The following is a 19367-nucleotide window of genomic DNA, read 5'->3' as shown; positions in this document are numbered from 1 at the left end:
AGAACCAGCAGCACCGAAGTCCCAACACAAAGGAAGATGGATGTCTGAGCTCAAGCAGAAAGAGAGCAAATCTGAGCTCCCTCCGCCTTTTTGTCCTTTCCAGGCCCTTCACTGACTGAGTGATGCCCACCACATTGGCTAGGGCAAGTTCTTCACTCAGTCTACTGACTGAAATGCTAGCTTATCCCAGTGACACCTCACAGACACACTCAGAGGTCACATTTTACCAGCTATCTGGTCATTTTCTAACCCAGTCAAGTTGACACATTAAAGAAACCATCACAGTTAGTTCCCTGAAAGCTGTATCCCCTCAAACAGAACTGACTGGGGGAAAAAAGATGGAAAAATTAGACTTTTATTTCAGACAGCCATCTGCACAGCTAAAAATTAGAGTTTCTATTATAAAAAAAAAAAAGAAAGAAAGAAAGAAAAGAAGGGCCTAACTAGGCAGTGGCGCAGTGGATAGAGCATCGGACTGGAATGCAGAAGACCCAGGTCGCTGGCTTGAGTGCAGGTTCATTGGGCTCGAGCGCAGGCTCACCAGCTGGAGCGCAGGGTCGCTGGCTTGAGCATGGGATCATAGACATGACCACCTCATGGTCGCTGGCTTGAGCCCAAGGTAGCTGGCTTGAGCAATGGGTCACTAGCTTGGCTGGAGCCCCCTGGTCAAGATACATATGGGAAAGCAATTAATGAACAATTAAGGAGCTACAACAAAGAATTGATGCTTCTCATCTCTTTCCCTTTTTATCTGTTTCTCTCTATCTCTCTGGGTCTCTGTGTGTGTCTCTCTTGCAAAAATAATAGTAATAAAAGCTTGAAGAGATAAGTAAAAACTTCTAGTTCTTGGTAGGTACATAACATGTTAGTTCCCCTCCCCTTTTTTGTTCCTGTGGTCCACTGCGGTAGTGATTAGTGCTGGCCACCACCAAATTTTTTCATTCTTCTCCTAAACACATAGAAACTGCACTTTCTTCTTCCTTGAAGATAGATATGGCCATGTGATTTGCTTTACCAAATGAAATTTGAGCATCAGTAATGCATCACGTCCAAGCCGAAGCTTTAAAAACAAGTATAAGATTTGCCATGCAGGCCCTGGCTGGCTGGCCCAGTGGTAGAGTATCAGCCCAGCATGTGGAAATCACAGGTACAATTCCAGGCCAGGGCACACAGGAGAAGCATCCATCTGCTCCTCCACCCCTCCCCCTCTCCTTCCTCTCTGTCTTCTCTTCCCCTCCCACAGTCAAGGCTCCATTGGAGAAAAGTTGGCCCGGGCTCTGAGAATGGCTCCATGGCATGGTCTCCACCTCAGGCACTAGAATGGCTCCAGTTGCAATGGAGCAATGCTCCAGATGGACAGAGCATCACCCCCTAGTGGGCTTGCTGGGTGGATCCCAGTCAGGCTCATGCAAGAGTCTGTCTCTCTGCCTCCCTGCTTCTCACTTCAGAAAAATACAAAAAAAAAATTAAAATTTTGCCATGCATCCTTTCTCTCTAGACAGCAACTGGCAATTTGGCAGATCATGACCAGCTTGAGGTCAGGAGTAAGGATGACACAGCAAAATTCACAAAGGACAGGCATTTTGAGTGAGAAACAAAAACCTCTGTTGTGTTTAGCCACTCTGATTTTTGAGCTCTTTGTTACAGCAGCATAACCTGCACCCTCCTATTGACTCACTGACCTTTAATAACTGCACGGCCAGCAACCTTGAATTCATTCCACAGATATTTGGTGTTGACCAAATCTCAAGCACTGTGCTAGATGCTAGGAAATGCATGATACTGATTCCTGCCCTCAAGGAGCAGGAAAAGAAGAGAATCACTCTTAGAAATCTTAAAAATATCCCCTATTGATTCTAATGTTTGATGAGAGTCAAGGTTGGGAACTACAGCTTTTGTGCACATCAGATCCTTCATATATGTCCTGACTGCCTGCAGAAATGGATAACAGAGAAGCTGGAGATTATAATTAAAGGCTCGTAGCGTGTGGAGGGAGAATGAAAAAAGAGGTGCTTAAACTGACAAAGTAAGAGCTGAACACTTCATCTGTCCTGGTTCCCTGCAACTTAACTGGACCAGCTGTCTCCCTTCCACCTGTACCTCATAAAAATTTACTAGAATTTTTGTTTCTTTTAGATTGAAAGTCAAGTCAAAACCATGTAAAATTGTTTATTATTATTATTATAACTCCAGAGCCATTAAGTTGTTTTTGTTTTTTTTAATCAAAGATGTGAAAAGAAAGGCCAAAACAATGAACTTCTAATGGTAGAATTGTAGGCTCAGTGCCAGTGGGGGATGTCATTTTGGATGAGAAGACAGGGTGCAGGGCAGGAGGGAGGGTAGGGGACCTTCACAAATCCGTCTTAAACTATGTCATCCTGAGTTTCTGAATGAAAATGATATGGGTGCTTAATAAGTCATTAAAGAGTATCCCTTTGACAGTTTTCTTTCATTTTCCCCCTGAGATTTTATCTCTTTTTCTTTTCTGGTTTAGGACATATTCCTTTGTTTCTTCATTTTGTTTATGCATCAGATAAAACAGCCACCTCTTCAGTCTTGAAGGGGTGGCTTTGTGTAGGAGATGAACCTTATCATTCAAACCTGATATAGCTCTTGGTTGTCTCTCTAACCCAGGGGTAGTCAACCTTTTTATACCTACCGCCCACTTTTGTATCTCTGTTAGTAATAAAATTTTCTAACCACCCACCGGTTCCACAGTAATGATGATTTATAAAATAGGGGAGTAACTTTACTTTATAAAATTTATAAAGCAGAGTTACAGCAAGTTAAAGCATATAATAATAATTACTTACCAAGTACTTTATGTCAGATTTTTGCTAAGTTTGCAGAATAAATATTTATAAAACAACTTACTATAGTTAAATCTTTTTATTTATACTTTGGTTGCTCTGCTACCACCCACCATGAAAGCTGGAACACCCACTAGTGGGCGGTAGGGACCAGGTTGACTTCCACTGCTCTAACCTTTGCGATAAAATCTTTTTCTTTTCAATGGTTCCTAGTAGGTGAAGGTGTGCCAAGACCTACCAGTGTCCAGAAGGGGAGGACCCTCGTCAGCGTCTAAATTCAGGCTAACTAGAAACCAGATCCTCAGGAAGCAGCTTTTAAAATATACAAATATGCCCTGTCCTGGGGGACCAAAGCATGAGCCCCATTGACCACAGTGTGAGCCAATCGAGAGGCATCCCTTGGGTGCAGTCCTCAAAACCAGGGCTCCACACATGTATAAACACCTGTCTGAGAGATAGGGGAGCTGTAGGGAGGCAGAGGAACAGTGTAAAGATGTCGCACACTGGCCAATGTTCCCTGGGAGCACACACCCATCTCTAGGCCCCTAGTCGTGTGCCAAACCTGAAGCCTGCCCCTCCAAAGCTCCAGGGCAAGCAAACAGGCCTCTTCCACAGATTAGGATGTATGTCAGTTGCTCTCTGTTCAGTGGCAGCCTGGGGTGGCAGCCTGCCAAGAACTTTCTCTCCCATTGTTTTAGTATCATGGGACTTAAGAATGCAACTATCTGGCCACCAGATCCATGTGATCAAGGGCCATCCCCTGGCGGGGTACCAGAGGTAAAAACTGTGGCACCAAAGGCATGTCAAAGCTTCCCTCTGGGAGACACTGACTCTCTGGAGCAGCAGAGGAAGAGCTGATAAGCCATTATTAGCTTTTCTTCATACTACGATGATGGCAGTTTTAGCCTCTTCTACTGTCCTGGAACTAGACTGCCAAGTTCAGCCGCCAAGTCTTCAGCTCAGTGTGGATCTCACTGGGACACTGTGGAACTCTGTGTCAGACACTGTTAGCTGACCACCCAACATTTGTTTCAACCTTCTATATCAGTGGCCCCCAACCCCCGGCCCATTTGGTACCGGTCCACAGAGAAAGAATAAATAACTTATATTATTTCCGTTTTATTTATATTTAAGTCTGAACGATGTTTTATTTTTAAAAAATGACCAGATTCCCTCTGTTACATCCATCTAAGACTCACTCTTAACACTTGTCTCGTAAGTTCGACAATTATATTTTAAAATACCACAGTTTTTACGCCAGTCGCATAATTTTATTTTGTGCATTTATCTGTCCCACCCTAAAGGCCAGTCCATGAAAATATTTTCTGACATTAAACTGGTCCGTGGCCCAAAAAAGGTTGGGGACCACTGTTCTATATCACAAAGAGAACCCTGACTCTTAAATGGTGACTAATAGCCCAATTAGAATATTCATTATACTCCCTTGCAGCTAAGTATGACCATGTGACCCAGCTGTGGCTAATGAAATGTAAGACAAAACCTAGCAAGTAGGCCTTCTGCCTTTTATCCTTCATTCTTTCCCTTTTCCTGCCTGGAACACACATGCAATGCCTGAAAGAGGCAACTATTTTGTGGCTGTGAGGATAACAGATCAAAGGATTTGGGGTGTGTGTGTGTGTGTGTGTGTGTGTGTGTGTGTGTGTGTGTAAGAAAGAGAAAGAGAGAGAGAGAGAGAGACAGGAACATTGAGCTGTTCCTGTATGTGCCCTGACCAGGGATCAAACTGGCAAACACTGTGCTATGGGACCACACTCTAACCAACCAAGCTATCAGGCCAGGGCTTTGATTTAAATTTCTTGATGGCATCATTGAGCTATTGAACATACCCTGGAAAGTCTGCATTCAGACTTCTTTATACATGAGGCAAATAAACTCTTATTTGGTTAAATCAGTACAGGTGAGTTTCTATTATATGCAGCCAAGAACAAACCCCAACCAATACAACCTGCAAAACTGATTCTGTCATCAGGACCTCATCTGGGCCTCATTCCCCTCCCCACCAGTGGAGACTCCAGATCATTTCTGGGCTGTAGAAGGAGTTAGCTGGATAACATTTATATATAAAGATCTTTTTAAAATATTTTTAAAATCTGGTCTCTATTCCACCTGGGATTCCCTTTCAAATGACAGAAGTGGTATTTCAGATAAAAACAAGTGAAAGTATGTGAGCAGACACAATAAGGCACATGTTATAAGAGTCCATTTATAGAACACATCCAGAATAGGTAAAGGAGCAGAGAGACCAAGCAGGTGAGAGGTTGCCAGGTGGGAGGAGTGGGGAGTGAGTCCTTCTGGTGCAGGGTTTCCATGCAGGGTGATGGAACATTGTGCAACGAGATAGAAGTGACGCTTGCACAGCATCATGAAGAAAATTCACACTCAGGAATGGCACAAATTAAAATATAAACAGTCACTTTTATTTGTTACTTAAAATGAGTCACACTATGGAAAAACAAAAGACAGACAAAGAAGAAGAACAAAATAAAATAAAAGAATAAACAATTTCAAATAAGGGGAAAAAAATGAATCACACCGTGGGAAAAAATAAAAACAATGTTCAATGAAAATAAAACTGTCAAAGAGAGGTGATAAAACAAATTATTTTGATGTGCTAGGGACAGCTGGCTGAAGAACAAGCAGGTCTCAAGCTGGCCATGATATGTAGTCCAGGGGCAGCTCCTCTCGTCTGGCCGTACCCAGGGCAGCAGAGGGTTCTTGAGGCAGCAGTAGGGGCCTCAGAAGCGCTGTGGTCCAGAAACGCTGCACAGGCCGGGCCTGGCTTCAGAGCTGCAGCTGGAGGGGCCGCTGGAGTTGGGCGCCCCTCCAGGTCTGGGTCGGCCTCCAGGTGTGCCCGTGCAGCCGGCTCCTCCGGGTGTCCCACAGGTACAGCAGGAGCCGGCTCTGCCTCCTGGTCCCCTACCCCAAGCATCTCCTCAGAGAAGAGCAGGGACATCACTACACAGTGACCTCACTACCTGACAGAGCCCAACAGAACTTGGAACCCTGGAAACCAGGCAACCACATTCTAAAACAGCTGCTACCCTGCTCACTTGCCCAGAGACTTCAGCAGATTCGACATCTTCTCATATTGTCTGCCCCTGTCCCGAGGCCGTAGCACCCCGAAAAAAGCTGTGATGATTTTTTTCACCTTGGCTGCTGCTGGGTCCAGACTCGGCCAAGACGTCTATGGCCCTTTTCACAGCAGAACCCAGAAATAACACATGAACGCCCAGGGGCAGTTCTCTCTGGGCCAGGCCACCACTCTGGTCACACCTGGGCAGGTCTATGTGCCCTACGTGTGTGTGTGAGTGTATGTGTATGCGTATGCATATGTGTGTGTGTGCATATGTGTGCGGTGTGTGTGTGTGTATGTGTGTGTGTGTGTGTGTGTGTGTGCATGTGAGTGTATGTGTATATGTAAGGGTTTTTCACATGGGAAAAGCCTGTGCTTAGGAGGAACAGACTGAGGGGGTGAGTCAGAAGCCTTGTGAACTAGGCACGTTCACACCCCAGGTACAGGCTGGCTGGATGGGCAGGAAGTCTGGGCGGCATTGTCACCGAGGTTTATCCTGAGCCCTGGAGGTGAATCTCATTTCCCCTGGGTGGAGGTCTGCTCAGACACAGGACTGGGTCTGATTCCGGAGCAGAAGCAGCAGTGACTAGGGCCAGGCTGGGCTTGAGGCCTCCTGAGCAGTAGTTGGTCATGTCATTTCAGGGTTCAGTTGAAAACATGGAGGAGCAGCAGCTGGTAGAAGGGGACTCCCACACCCTCTCCACCACTGTGGGCCAGGTGCACCCTGAGCAGGTCTGCAGTGAGAGTGGCCACCGGGATTCTGGCGAACCACGGCCCGTGGATGGTCTGAGGAGGCCGCCTTCCCCAAAGTCACGCAGGGACCAGAGGCTCCTCCCCTGAAGCTGCCCAGGGTCCATGCACACCTCACCAGGTCTGACTCCTGCCTGGAGCACCGGGCCCATGCTAACAGAACTGGACCATACAACCCAGAACCAAAGTAGGCAGAGCCTGAGGGTGAGAAGGTGGAGGAAGTAGGGGAATTGGAGGTACATGTGAGATTACTGGGAGGGGTTGGTGTCAGACACACTGGGAGCACCCCTAGAGGCTGGCCAGGAGCAAAGACAGGCCCCAGACCAACTACCCGCTGGACAGACTGCAGGCAGGACGTCCTGTGGTGGGCCTTGGGCTGCAGCTGGGTTCTGTCTTAGGGGAAAACATGGAAATGCAGACGCATGGGTGATCTTTTCTCCTGTAGCAGATCCAGCACCAGCCCCGGAGGCAGAGCCGGCTCCTGCTCCAGCTGAGGGACATCTGGAGGAGCCGGCTGCACAGGCAGACCCGGAGCCTGACCCAGACCTGGACAGGCGCCCAAATTCAGAGGCTGAGCCACCTTCTGACACCCCTCCAGATGCAGCGATGGAGCCAGGGCGGCCACAGCAGCACCTCCTGACCACGCTGAGACCCGAAAACCGCTGCCTCAGGAACCCTCCGGAGAACCTGCCCTGGCTCCGCCCAGACAAGGGGCGCTGCCCCTGAACAAACACCTCAGGGCCAGCTCGGGAGCCTCTTGTTTTCCAGTCAGCTCTCTCTCTCTGACACATCAGAAGAATTTATTTTACCACCCCTCTTTGATAGTCTTCTTTCATTTTATTGTTATATTTTTATTTTGACCTTTGCATCATTCAGTTATTTTATTAATTGTGTTTGGAATTGTTCTGGTTTTCTTTGTTTTGTTCTTTGTCCTTTTCTTTTTTAATCTTTCTTTTCCTCCATAGTGTGATTTATTCTAAATAAGAAATAAGAGTGATTGTTTAGATTTTAAGTTGTGCCATTCCTGAGTATGAAATACCTTCACCGTGCTGTGCACACACCAGCACTATCTCGTTGCAGAATGTTCCATCACCCAGGCTGGAAACCCGGCACCGAAGGACTCCCTCCCCACCCTTCCCACCCCTGGCAACCTCTCATCTGAGCTCTGTCTCTGCTCCTTTACCTATTCTGGAAGCTTCTTATCAATGAAATATTATAATAGGTGCCCTTTTGGGTATACTCACATACTTTCCTTTTTGTTCTTATCTGAAATGCCATTCTTTTCTTTTGAAAGGGAAATCCCAAGTGAAATAGAGACCAGATGGGGGGCGGGATCCCTTTTAGTAAGTGTGTGCATCACCTCAGAGGAGAGAGCCCTGTACTAATTGTGCCTCTGCTAGCGCTGCCATTTAGTCTCAGTCCCTGAAAGAGACCCTGGTGGTACGTGAGTTGCACAAGTAGATTCTCAGTAATGTACCAGGCAAAAGCAAGTGCTATTCACCAGTGTGTTTACAGGTTTAAACTCGGCACATGTGCTGGGACTGAGGACACTCAGCAGAGGTCTCATGGTACACCAAGGCCCGCCGCCAACTGCCAGCTTCCTGGGGCCCACTGGACTTTTTGGTGGGGCATGGTCTCATGGAATAATGACAGTGAGGCAAGTGGAGCACTCAGGTTACAACAGATTAAGATTTGCTCATGTGAAGGGAGGGCTGTGCACAGGAATGGGGGTGTCAGGCATGTGAGGGGAACCTGGCCCGTGTCTGGAGCCAACAACTCAGTCTCTCCCTGTGCATTTCTGACACCCCCTGAATTTTTCCAAACTAACTCAAGGGTCCCTTTAAGAATGTCTGCAGCACAGGCCCAGGATGGATACCGGTGACAGACTACTCCCCAGGGCTAGAGCATGGCATGACGGGGCTAAAGGAACAGGAGGGTGGCCTGGTGGAGATTCCCAGGCTGATGCCACAGGGAGAGGAGTGTTTGCACCAGGAAATACGGTATTTCAGGGCAGTGTGGGAAGTGGTCACAGCACAGGGACCTGGCCTTTGTCCCTCCGGCCCTCTCTCTGTATGACTCCAGCCTGTTCTGCACTGCTGTCCTTCCTCTGGAGCTTCGGATGAGTGTTGGTGAACAAGATACTATGTGCAGATCCTTAAAGAGGGCACCTGGTTTTCTACCAGACCACCCCATCTCTTCCTGGCAGACAGAATCCCCCCTAATTTTCATAGCTAGATGTTAGGTGGATGCCTCTTCCCAGCTCAGGTGCCCCGGGTGGAGAGTCCAGCATTAGATCAAGACCCCTCACTTCTCTGGGGGTACCTTTGCAGCTGAGCTATCTCTGTGGATTCCTTACCACCGCGTGAGAAGGTGGGCCAGGCCTTTTTACATCTCTTCCTACCAGTCTAGATGGGGCTTCTTTTGTAATCCTTGTGTATAAGACTTCTGTTCAGCCAGTCTTCCGCTGATTGTTCAGGGTGATTGCTCTCTCCCTTTCTTCATGCCCATTTAGCTCTCAAATCATCTCTTCTGACTGACTGAATAGTGTAAGGGTATTATTGCATTCCCCTTTGCCCTTTGGGCCTCTATTCCCAAGAAAAGTTCCAGAAATTATGAATCTTTATAAGAATACATTTAAAATTTTTACATTGAGTTTAGGTTTGGTCCTGATTTTACTTTTCAAATTATAAAAATAAAGTTTATTAAGGAAAGGGAAGAATAAATTCTGGTTTACGACCTGGGAAAGATAGAGTGCAACCTCCATCTACTTCACCTCCGTCTTGGATCTCCTGTCATCTCTGTGTCTATGGTGGTCAGGTGTCTGTCCAAAGCCGATGCTTATTTTAAAATTGAGTTGTTTGTCTCCTTATTGCTGAGCATTAAGAGTTTTTATTAAAGCCTGACCAGGTGGTGTAACAGTGGTTAGAGCATCGACCCACTCTGAGGACCCAGGTTATAAACCCTATGAGTGCAGGCTCATCAGCTTGAGTGTGGGATCAGAGACAGGACCCTATGGTTGCTGGTTTGAGCCCAAAGGTTGCTGGCTTGAGCAAGGGGTCACTGGCTCAGCTGGAGCCCCCTGGTCAAGGCACATATGAGAAAGCAATCAATGAACAATTAAGGTGCAACAACTATGAGTTGATGCTTCCCCTCTCTCCCATTCTGTCTGTCTGTCTGTCTCTCTCTCTCTCTCTCTAGCAAAAAGAAGGAGGAACTGATCTTGGGGTAAGCAACTCTACCATTCAAGAATCATTCCATTAATCTTCATGATAGCCCTATGAAGTAAGTTCTATTATCTTCATTTTGCAAATGAGGAAACTGAGCCTTAGAGATTTTTTTATTCAGTGAGAGGAGGGGAGGCAGAGACAGACTCCCACATGCACCTCAATTGGGATCCACCCAGCAAGCCCACTAGGGGGCGATGCTCTGCCCATCTGGGGTGTTGCTATGTTGCTCAGCAACCAAGCTCTCCTTAGGGCCTGAGGCAGAGGCCATGGAGCCATCCTCAAGTGTCCGGGGCCAACTCACTCCAATTGAACCATGGGTGCAGGAAAGGGATAGAGAGACAGTGAGAGACAGAGAAGCAAGAGGAAGAGGGGTGGAGAAACAGAAGGGTGCTTTTTCTGTGTGCCCTGACCGGGAATCAAACCCAGACATCCACATGCCAGGCTGACACTCTATTCACTGAGCCAACCAATGTTGGCCAATAAAATCTTGAAAGAAAGAAAGAGAGGGAAGGAGGGAGGGAGGGAGGGAGGGAGGGAGGGAGGGAGGGAGGAAGGAAGGAAGGAAGGAAGGAAGGAAGGAAGGAAGGAAGGAAGGAAGGAAGGAAGGAAGGAAGGAAGGAAGGAAGGAAGGAAGGAAGGGAAAGAACTGTATTTAGTCTCAAAGACTTTAAGGCTTTACTGGCATTTGACTTGTGTAAGCAAAACTATTAACCCTAGAAGTTAAATTTAACTCAAGGATTAAGAAAAAATTCTCCTGTAGATCACATGTACATTAGGTTGGTTTTATAAGCAGCAAAATATTTGCTCTACAGTATTTGGTTTTTAAAACTCTAAAAATCAAAACCTAGGGGGTCAAGAACGAGTTGGTGAAGAGAGAAAAGGAAGATAAAGGCATAGAGATGCTTTTTTAAATCCAAGGAAACATACTTGAGCCCAGAAAGAGGTTATGTAACTTGTGAGATTTTTTTGACACAATTATGTCGAGTTCTGGGATGAGTAGCAATTGGGATGGGCTTCATTGTGCCACTGAGACCAATACTTCAAAAAGCCACAAGATGGCGATATAACTCCAGGAGTCTCCACATCTCTCCAACCCAGTGGCTCTGGCTTTCTTTGTTCACAGGCATCCCTCTCCAGCTAATGTAATTAATGCTACTGTGCATTTTCTGCCACTTCATGCTCCTGGCCTTATCTTCAGCCACTTTCCCACCACCAATCCTAATATAAAAATAAACTCGACTGACTTTATTGCTATTTGTTACCGTTTAAAAATAAAGGTTTATGGTCTCTGCTTTCAATTGTAAAAGCAGCTTAAATCAAGTCTTGTTTTAATAAGAAATAATTTTTTTTTTAAATTCACATGGGGTTGACATTTCCCTTTCTGTAAGTTACTACCCAGAGAGACTTCCCAGGTAAGCTGCATGTCACCAGGCCTGGAAGTGGTCAGAGACAGAAGCGCCCACTAGAGGCAAAGATAACTTCTCAAGCTGGGGAGAGGGGTTGTCAGCCCTGCTCCAGAGAGAGCAGAGAATAAAACCCAAATACCACACGTAAAAATGTTTTATTATGGAAAATTTCAGCAATGCAGAAGTACACAAAATGGTATGGCAGACCCAGATAGGATCTGGGTCTGCAACTATAAACCATGAAAGAGGATGTGAGGAAGATAAAAGCTCCCAGTTTGTTGAGGACACTTAAGATGTAAGTTCCCAGCCCCATGTCTGTCCCCTGCTGGCCCCTCATAATGTAGTCTTTACAAGACAGAGGGTGTGGGAAGTGCTGGTCTCTGAGGGCAGCCACGAAAGTGGCAAACGCCAATTTCAGCGCCACCAAGGATCTGAACCCCAGTTAGTGTCCTGTCATGCAGGAAGTACTTTCTTTCAACTAAAATGTTTTTTATTTATTTATTTGAGAGAAAGAAGCATCAATTTGTTGTTCCACTCATTTATGCATTCTTTGGTTGATTTTCTTGCATGTGCTCTGTCCAGTGATTGAACCTACAACCTTGGTGTATTGGAACCATGCTCTAACCAGCTAAGTTTCCTGGCCAGGGCCTCTGTTTTTTCTTTTGTTTGAAACCTGCCTTGTGGCCCTGGACAGTTGGCTCAGTGGTAGAGCCTAGGCCCGGTGTATGGATGTCCCAGGTTCGATCCTCAATCAGAGCACACAGAAGTGACCATCTCTGCTTTTATTCCCCTCTCTCTCCCCCTTGTCTCCTCTACCCCCTTCTTCCCCACAGCCAGTGGCTCAATTAGTTCCAGCGCTGGCTCTGGGCACTGAGGATGTATCAGCTGGTCTGAGCGCATCAGCTTCAGGCACTAAAAATATCTCGAGTGATTCGAGCCTCAGCCCTAGGCAAGGGTTGCCAGGCGCGTGCAGAAGACTGTTTCACTGTCTTCACTACTCTCACTTTAAGATAAATAAATAAATAAATATTATAAAAGCTGTGTTGCTTCTAGGGACATCTGAATGCCCAGAAAATTACCTGTATGGGCATTTTCATAGAAAGAAGATCCACTCTTCCAGCAGATTTTCAAAAGGCTCTGTGGCCATGTCTTGTCCCCTCATCCCTGCCAGAAAAAATATTCTTAAAAACCAATAATGATACTGATTATGCTAACCGGTCATTTCTTTTAACTTTTTAAAAGACTTTATTCATATTAGAGAGAAGAGAGAGAAAGGAGGAGGAATAGGAAGCATCAGCTTCCATAGGTGCCTTGACTGGGCAGGCCCAGGGTTTTGAACTTGCGACCTCAGCATTCCAGGTTGAAGCTTGATCCACTGCGCCACCACAGGCCAGGTCCAGTCATTCTTTTCTAATCGCCATATTACTCTTTAAAATATGATGGGCTTTGTGTGATTTAATAAAACTCTGTCACAAGAAATTAAGAAAAATAGGTAGATACAAAATTATCCTTCTAAGGTCATTTAAAATGTCATATGATCTCCCTCCCAGTGATTGAATGAGATCCAGTATAGATGAATTATTTTTTATATTTGAAATTTATATCCATATGACATAATTATAGAACTTATAATAAAAGTAATCTACTTTTAGGTACTTTATACTGGAAGTGTTTAGATGTATTGATTTCATAGCTCTGAGTAGAAACTAACAATTAACTACACTAATTTTAAGTGTGTGTAATAAAAATGATAACCTAAATTCATTCATTAATGTACTTTGTTCTAAAATCCATTTAATGTATTTTTTACACAGATATTTCAAAAAGTCATTATGGAACTAAACACAAACATACATACATATTTATCCACAGAAAATGCCATACAGCTTTAATATCAAACATAGGTGTCACAGTTCACAGAAAAAGCATAAAGTGCAAAAGCTCCATTTCAAAAGGCCTTAAATTATTCCCAAAGCAATGGAGATTCAATGCTACCACAACCAGTGGGCACACCACCCTTATACAGCACACCTTCTATAAAGTACAAGGTACAGAAGAAGGAATATATCTGAAAATACTGTATTTGCTCTAATTACCTATTGTGGTTATAAAATGCTCTTAAATCTGGTTTAACATATAGAGAAAGATACAATTCAAACAGTAAATCCCTTGGAGTAGGGGCCATTAAAAAAACATGTCCATAGGAGAATGATGTCTATAAAACCCACTGAGAATGTCAGCCTGGCCCAAGACTTCTCTCTGGCCAGCTGGAGCTGCAGCACCCAGGCAAAGAGCAGGCGGCGGTAGGTCCCAAGTCCACTTGGAGAAAAGGAGCGCTGAGAGGCTCTGGCCAGGCCAGCTTCAGCCCTCACCTGTCCCTCAGAGGTGGTTCCGTGCCAGCCCCAAGTGAGGCAGAGCCAGTCCCGGCGCCTCCCAGACGGCACCGGCTCACCTGAGCGTGGCAGACTGGCGGGAGATGCTCCTAACACCTGAGAAATCCCACAAGCAGACAGGCGACAGTGTTTTTACAAAGCCCTGTTTGATGACCATCCAGCTTAGTCCTCCAGTTGAACCATGTTGATTCACAACAATGTTTTAGGCAGTCGTCTGAGGCACAGGCACAAAGGCCCCCAAAACATAGCTTGTTACCACACAGGCAGATTTCTGCTCCCCACACACCATAAACAGGTTCACCGAAGTCCTTGTTTTGTTATAATATACTCGCAAATGGGGAGAAAATATTTCTTCTTAAAAACAACAATCAATCAAAGCAGTATTAAACAAAAACCACTGATTTAATCACATGGTAATATTGTTTTTTAATGTGCTAAATCCAGTTCCCTCTAGATGTTGATTTTGGGCAAATTCTAACCAAAATGACAATCTGATAGCCATTCTGAGTGACTGCTATGACCTAACTCCTCAAGGTCAACTCTCCACTTCCTCCCTTAACAAGGGGAGAAGATTTTTGATTGCACATTTATTGATGAAATAAGCCCCTCCCTTATTTTGAATCAGAAACCATCAAAACCTGTAGAGCCATATATTTAACAACTAGTTCCTATTACTCATCAGTCAAAGTGCAGTAGGATATCAAAAAGCAGAATTCAGTCCATTACTGAGGGCCAGTCATGTCAGGCTGTTACCAGGGAGGACTCAGTAGTCAGTCTCCGAATCCAGTGATGAGCTCTCGAGGGTTCAGCTAACTAGTGCACTTCAGAACCTGCTTTTCGTGGAAAAATACACAACTGACATTTATATTCCATTGAAACTACAGGATAAAACGTCAGCTCTAAAAGACACTTATTTACAACTGTAGTAGGGAGGGGGAAAAGAAGGAAAGGAAATATACAAAAATATTAACAATGGTTGTCCTTGAGCTATAGAAATAGATTACTTCTTCAACATTTTTGTAGTGTCCCAATTTTCTTTAAAGAGCATGTAGTACTATGAAAGCATTATAAATATATGTAACTATTAACATGAACGATGCCCTAAACCTAGCTTGAAATAAGATCGGTACATTCTGACTCACTTGATTTACCACCCCAGTCTGGCAAGCCGTAGTGATTGCTGTTCAAAAGAAGAGTCATGTTTTGTCCTCCTCAACATAGCCCATTACACACTTCTTTCTCAGCACTCATCGCACTAAAACCGGCCAGTCAGAAGGCAGTGTCTTCTCCACATGCCAACATTCCTTCTGACATCTGAACTCAGTCATTTGTCTTTTGGGAGAGAGATAGAAATCCAGCCGTCACATTTTATCCCTGTTTCCAAAGGATACCCAGAAATTTCCAGGTCAAACCTTGGGAGCTGAAGGAAGTGTTCCCCAGGGAACAAGCCCCTGCATCTGATAGCGGCACATGGTCCATCCTTGACTGCTGGAATAGTGCTTCCCTCCATGAGGAGCCCTCAAGAAAGAAATTATACAAGAAAGTCTCCTGTTCTCCTCTTTGTTTCTCTTTTTTTATTTTTTTATTTATTGATTTTTTAGAGAGAGAGGAGTGAGAGAGAGAGACAGAGAGAGAGAAGGGGGAGGAGCAGGAAGCATCAACTCCCATATGTGCCTTGACCAGGCAAGCCCAAGGTTTCAAACCGGCAACCTCAGTGTTCCAGGTCGACGCTTTATCCCACTGCGCCACCACAGGTCAGGCCTCTTTGTTTCTCTTTATCTGCACTTACACACTAAGACAGCTGGGCTTAAAATACATCAAACCCTTACTTGAGAGCATTTCTATTCTGCAGAGTCCATGCCCGCTGAGTCAATCTGAAGTGAGGATAGTCTCATAGTCCCCTTTTAAAATTCTAGACTTGAAACGCAAAGGACTTAGCAGTTTTCAAATTCTGTTTCATGAACTACCTAGGCCTCATACAGGAGTATTAAAGGTTCCCAAAATATTTAATTCAAATATCACTTTTCAAATGTATTTTACACTATAATAGAGCAACATGTATAGTCATTCAATACCAAATTTTTCTATCTTGAAAACCACCAAATTGTAAATTGGCATTTTCACTGCCTGATATATTAGTAAAGAAATGCTATCAGTTTAACCTTAAAATAAATTTAAGCTAATAAAATACAACCTATTTCACACATTAGAGTTCCATAAAGATTTCTTACTGTAAATAAGAGTTCTGCTGCTAAAATAGTTTGAAAACCACAGAAGCAGGATAAAGTCATTCATTTTTAAACTCTGAATTCAGTTCTGTAATGGGCTTTTTACCTTAGCTCCTATGCAAACTCTAGCCAGAGTAAAAATTCCTGGACATGTCAAAAACTGCTCCTGCTCAACTCAGAGATACTAAGAACAGTGACACAACCCCGTTCATACAAGGACAATCTGTCCTGTCCCCTCTCATAATGGAATGTTGCAAAGCAGGAAATGTTTGAGTTAAAATGAGTATCCCTGAGGTCATGAATTCCCACCTCACACCTCGGAGGAAGTTCAGAATCCTCCATTCACTCCGATGAAGAGAAGATTTAGTTGTAGCCAGTGTCACTTTAGGTTAAAAAAAGGTCAGAAGGCAACAGATTCTCCCCACTACACCAACCAAAGACCCAAGCAACCTGCACTTAAGAATAGCGACCAAATGCTCAGAGAAACTCCAGGAAGCACCTCACTCTGGGAGAGTATGGAGTGTAACTGCCACAGCAAAAAATTAGAGAAACGGTGAGGGAAATTCTTGAGGATAATTTGCAGACAGCATACAGGAGGTTTCCAATAAGAACAAGTTTCCAAAACTCCATGTTTGCTCCAAATTTTGAACCAGGACCCCTACCATCACAATTGTCACAAGCCCTTTGGCAATGTCACAGCAGTATGGAGGGGTCTGTGTACGGACTCCAGCTACTCTTGTGTGCTGGAGGCTACTGGGCTAAAGAGGGGGACAATGTCAACGTTTTAAAACTGTCATCTTCAAGAATGGCTTCAAGTGGAGAGTACTTTTTGGCATTGAGGGGTTTTCTTGTTAGCTTTACCCTCATCTGAAGTCAAGTCTCCATCTCTCAGCAGAGGTAGAAGTGAAAGGATACACAAATGCATGTAAGACCTGGGTGATTGACAGCTGCAAGTGGAAAACCAGCTTCCTTAGCCACAAGCCTTGTGTGTGTTTCATTTGTTTGGCTTTTGTTTTAAGATGGTTTTTCCAAATTAAAGCCTGGCATCTTCATCAGACAGTGGGAGGGTGTTTGTCACAGAATCTGTTGGTTCGCAGGAATGGTGGGGTCTGGAGCCAGCAAACTCTCCAGTGAGCAAGGCACTGAGTCACCCATTGCCACAAAGGACGCGGCCCAACAAGTCACTGCATCTGAAGGTGACGCTGAGAAGATACACCTAGTGCCCTCAGCCCTCTTTCCATTTTTGAGAACAGTGGAGTCCTGGTGGTCCACAGACACACTAGTGAGAGCCCAAGATACAGAATTAAAAAAAAAAAATAGACCCCACCCCCAGCTCTGAGGACAATCTGGGCTGTGTTTGCTGAAGCCCCGGGCAGGAGGACAGCTAAGCAGAGGAGCCGGCCCAGCTGCCTGTCACGTGATCTTGACTGGCGATTTCTTGTGGGCGCACAGCAGGGACACATAGGGCACCCCGATGAAGGCCCATTTCTCGCTGGGCCAGAATTTGATGACCGGGCCTTGCTCAGGGATTTCGGAGGCAGCGTCGAAGTAGGCGAAGCACACGCAGCCCAGGTACGCGGCGAGGCAGATGAGGATGTGCCTGCAAAGGAGCCGGGCTGAGAGCCTGCCGCGCGCGGTCCTCCCGCCCTCCTGTCTGTCCCTCCTCCCGGCCTCGAATTAGCAGGGGGTGAAGGTGACCAACAGTCCCCAAAATCGCACAAGAATCATCAATCTGGGGCAAGTAGGGCCTGTTTTAGAAGGTTCTAAAATATTCTGGCTTGACAACCAGAACAAATATGCAAATGAACCAAGAAGACCGAGGCCCAAGGATTTAACACAGGCACTAAGGACGGAAACATAAAGCACTGGTACGGTGAAGTATTAGCCAGACACACACAAAAATTGAGATAATATATAGGTATTGGTCAGAAAAACTGTCCCTGACCTAGTAGTTGGTTTAAAAAAGAAAAAAGACCAATTTGCATCATGATTTTCAACCTTTGTTTCTCACACACTCATAAACTAATTACTAAAGAAAAAGGGGCCCTGACCTCTTCTTCTTTAGTAACTAATTTTTGTGCCATGAGATGAAAATGGTTGTATTTAGTCAGGGGCAATGACCTTAGTAATTAGTGTGTGTTTGTGCCATGAAAAAAAAAAGGTTGAAAATCACTTGTTTTTTAAAAGCAGAATTTTATATATATATATATATATGTGTGTGTGTGTGTGTATGTATATATATATGTCTAAATATATATGTATATGTATGTGTATGTATGTATATATATGTGTGTATATGTGTGTATATATGTATATGTATGTATATGTATATATATGTATATAGGTATATAATCAGGAAGGATATATACCTCAGGTCATTAACAACCATTATCTCTCTTTGGCAGATGGAATTGTGAGAGCTTCTCTGTTTCCATATTTCTATGTTGTTTAAGCTTATTTAAAAACAAACAAACATGCATTTCATAACTGGGATGAAAAGATGGTGCAATTTTGAAAAACAAGGCAAAAAGTACACTACATTTAGAAATAAATTAAGTTGAAGCAAGTCATTATAGTCTAATCTTTGATTTTACTTAAATCGCTAGTGTGACCAGGGAACCTAAATTGATAAAAATGTACTACATACATCTTGAATTAGGTCATATTTACACAGGTGGATACATATACCAAAACTCATCAAAATGCACACTTAAATCTGTACATTTTATTATCTATAAATTATAATTCAACAAATATATAAAGTGTGTATAAATTCAGTAGTGTGAGTCAAGGTTGAACCTAAGAAATATCAGGTTGGAATCCCAATTGGAGTTGTTTTTATTTTATTTTTGTCTTTTGCCAAGAGTTCTGGAAGTCCCCAAGACTTTTTTTTTTTCAATTGTAGTTGAGATATAATTATGGAAGTCCCCAAGCCTTAAACTAAGAGCAAATTGGATCTCCTGGTGGATACATACAAGTTTACATATTCAAGGAAATTTAAGCAAATTCCTTCAAACTATATATTTCTAGGTATCTCCTGATAGAAGTTAAGCTTCATCTGAATCTATATCTAATAAAGTGTTTCCAACTCTTTATCAACAGAATTCCTTCCTGGATGCTCTCAACTTGACAGGGGACATTCTAAACAGGTCATTCTCTCGGTGCTTGTTACTGTTTGCAAGCAGAAGTCCTGGAGGACAGCGAGGGAGGGGATGACGCTGGGTTGGGAGCTGAGGTGGTTCCTAGGAAGGAAGCCACTCAATTTCGTCCTCGGCTTTCTGAGTGTAGGATTCTGCATCCTTTGTAACCTGCTTCTTTTTACCTAACAGTGTATCCTGAGTATTCCATGGGATGCTCCTGTCAAACTCCTTGGTTGCTCTTATATAACTAGCTGGTGTCATGAACAATTCACTTAAATTTTCTGGGCCTCTGTCTCCACTTGTGAAATGAATGTGTGAG

The 19367-nt window shown here is 44.3% G+C and overlaps 1 protein-coding gene across 1 annotated transcript in view; it reads right to left on the bottom strand.

Annotated features, from left to right (window-relative positions):
- Positions 1-13148: 13148 nt before the first annotated feature.
- ACER2 (alkaline ceramidase 2) overlaps positions 13149-19367 on the bottom strand; it is a 32169-nt gene continuing 25950 nt past the window's right edge. Inside the window, exon 6 of the mRNA XM_066368251.1 lies at positions 13149-17508. Coding sequence (XP_066224348.1) covers positions 17322-17508 — 187 coding nt within the window. The 3' untranslated portion in view covers positions 13149-17321. The remainder of the gene's footprint in view (positions 17509-19367) is intronic.

Source organism: Saccopteryx leptura, chromosome 2, assembly GCF_036850995.1.
Source record: "Saccopteryx leptura isolate mSacLep1 chromosome 2, mSacLep1_pri_phased_curated, whole genome shotgun sequence".
Lineage (NCBI taxonomy): Eukaryota > Metazoa > Chordata > Mammalia > Chiroptera > Emballonuridae > Saccopteryx > Saccopteryx leptura.
The sequence above is the reverse complement of the archived record's forward strand: the minus strand, read 5'-3'. Positions and strand labels throughout refer to the sequence as shown.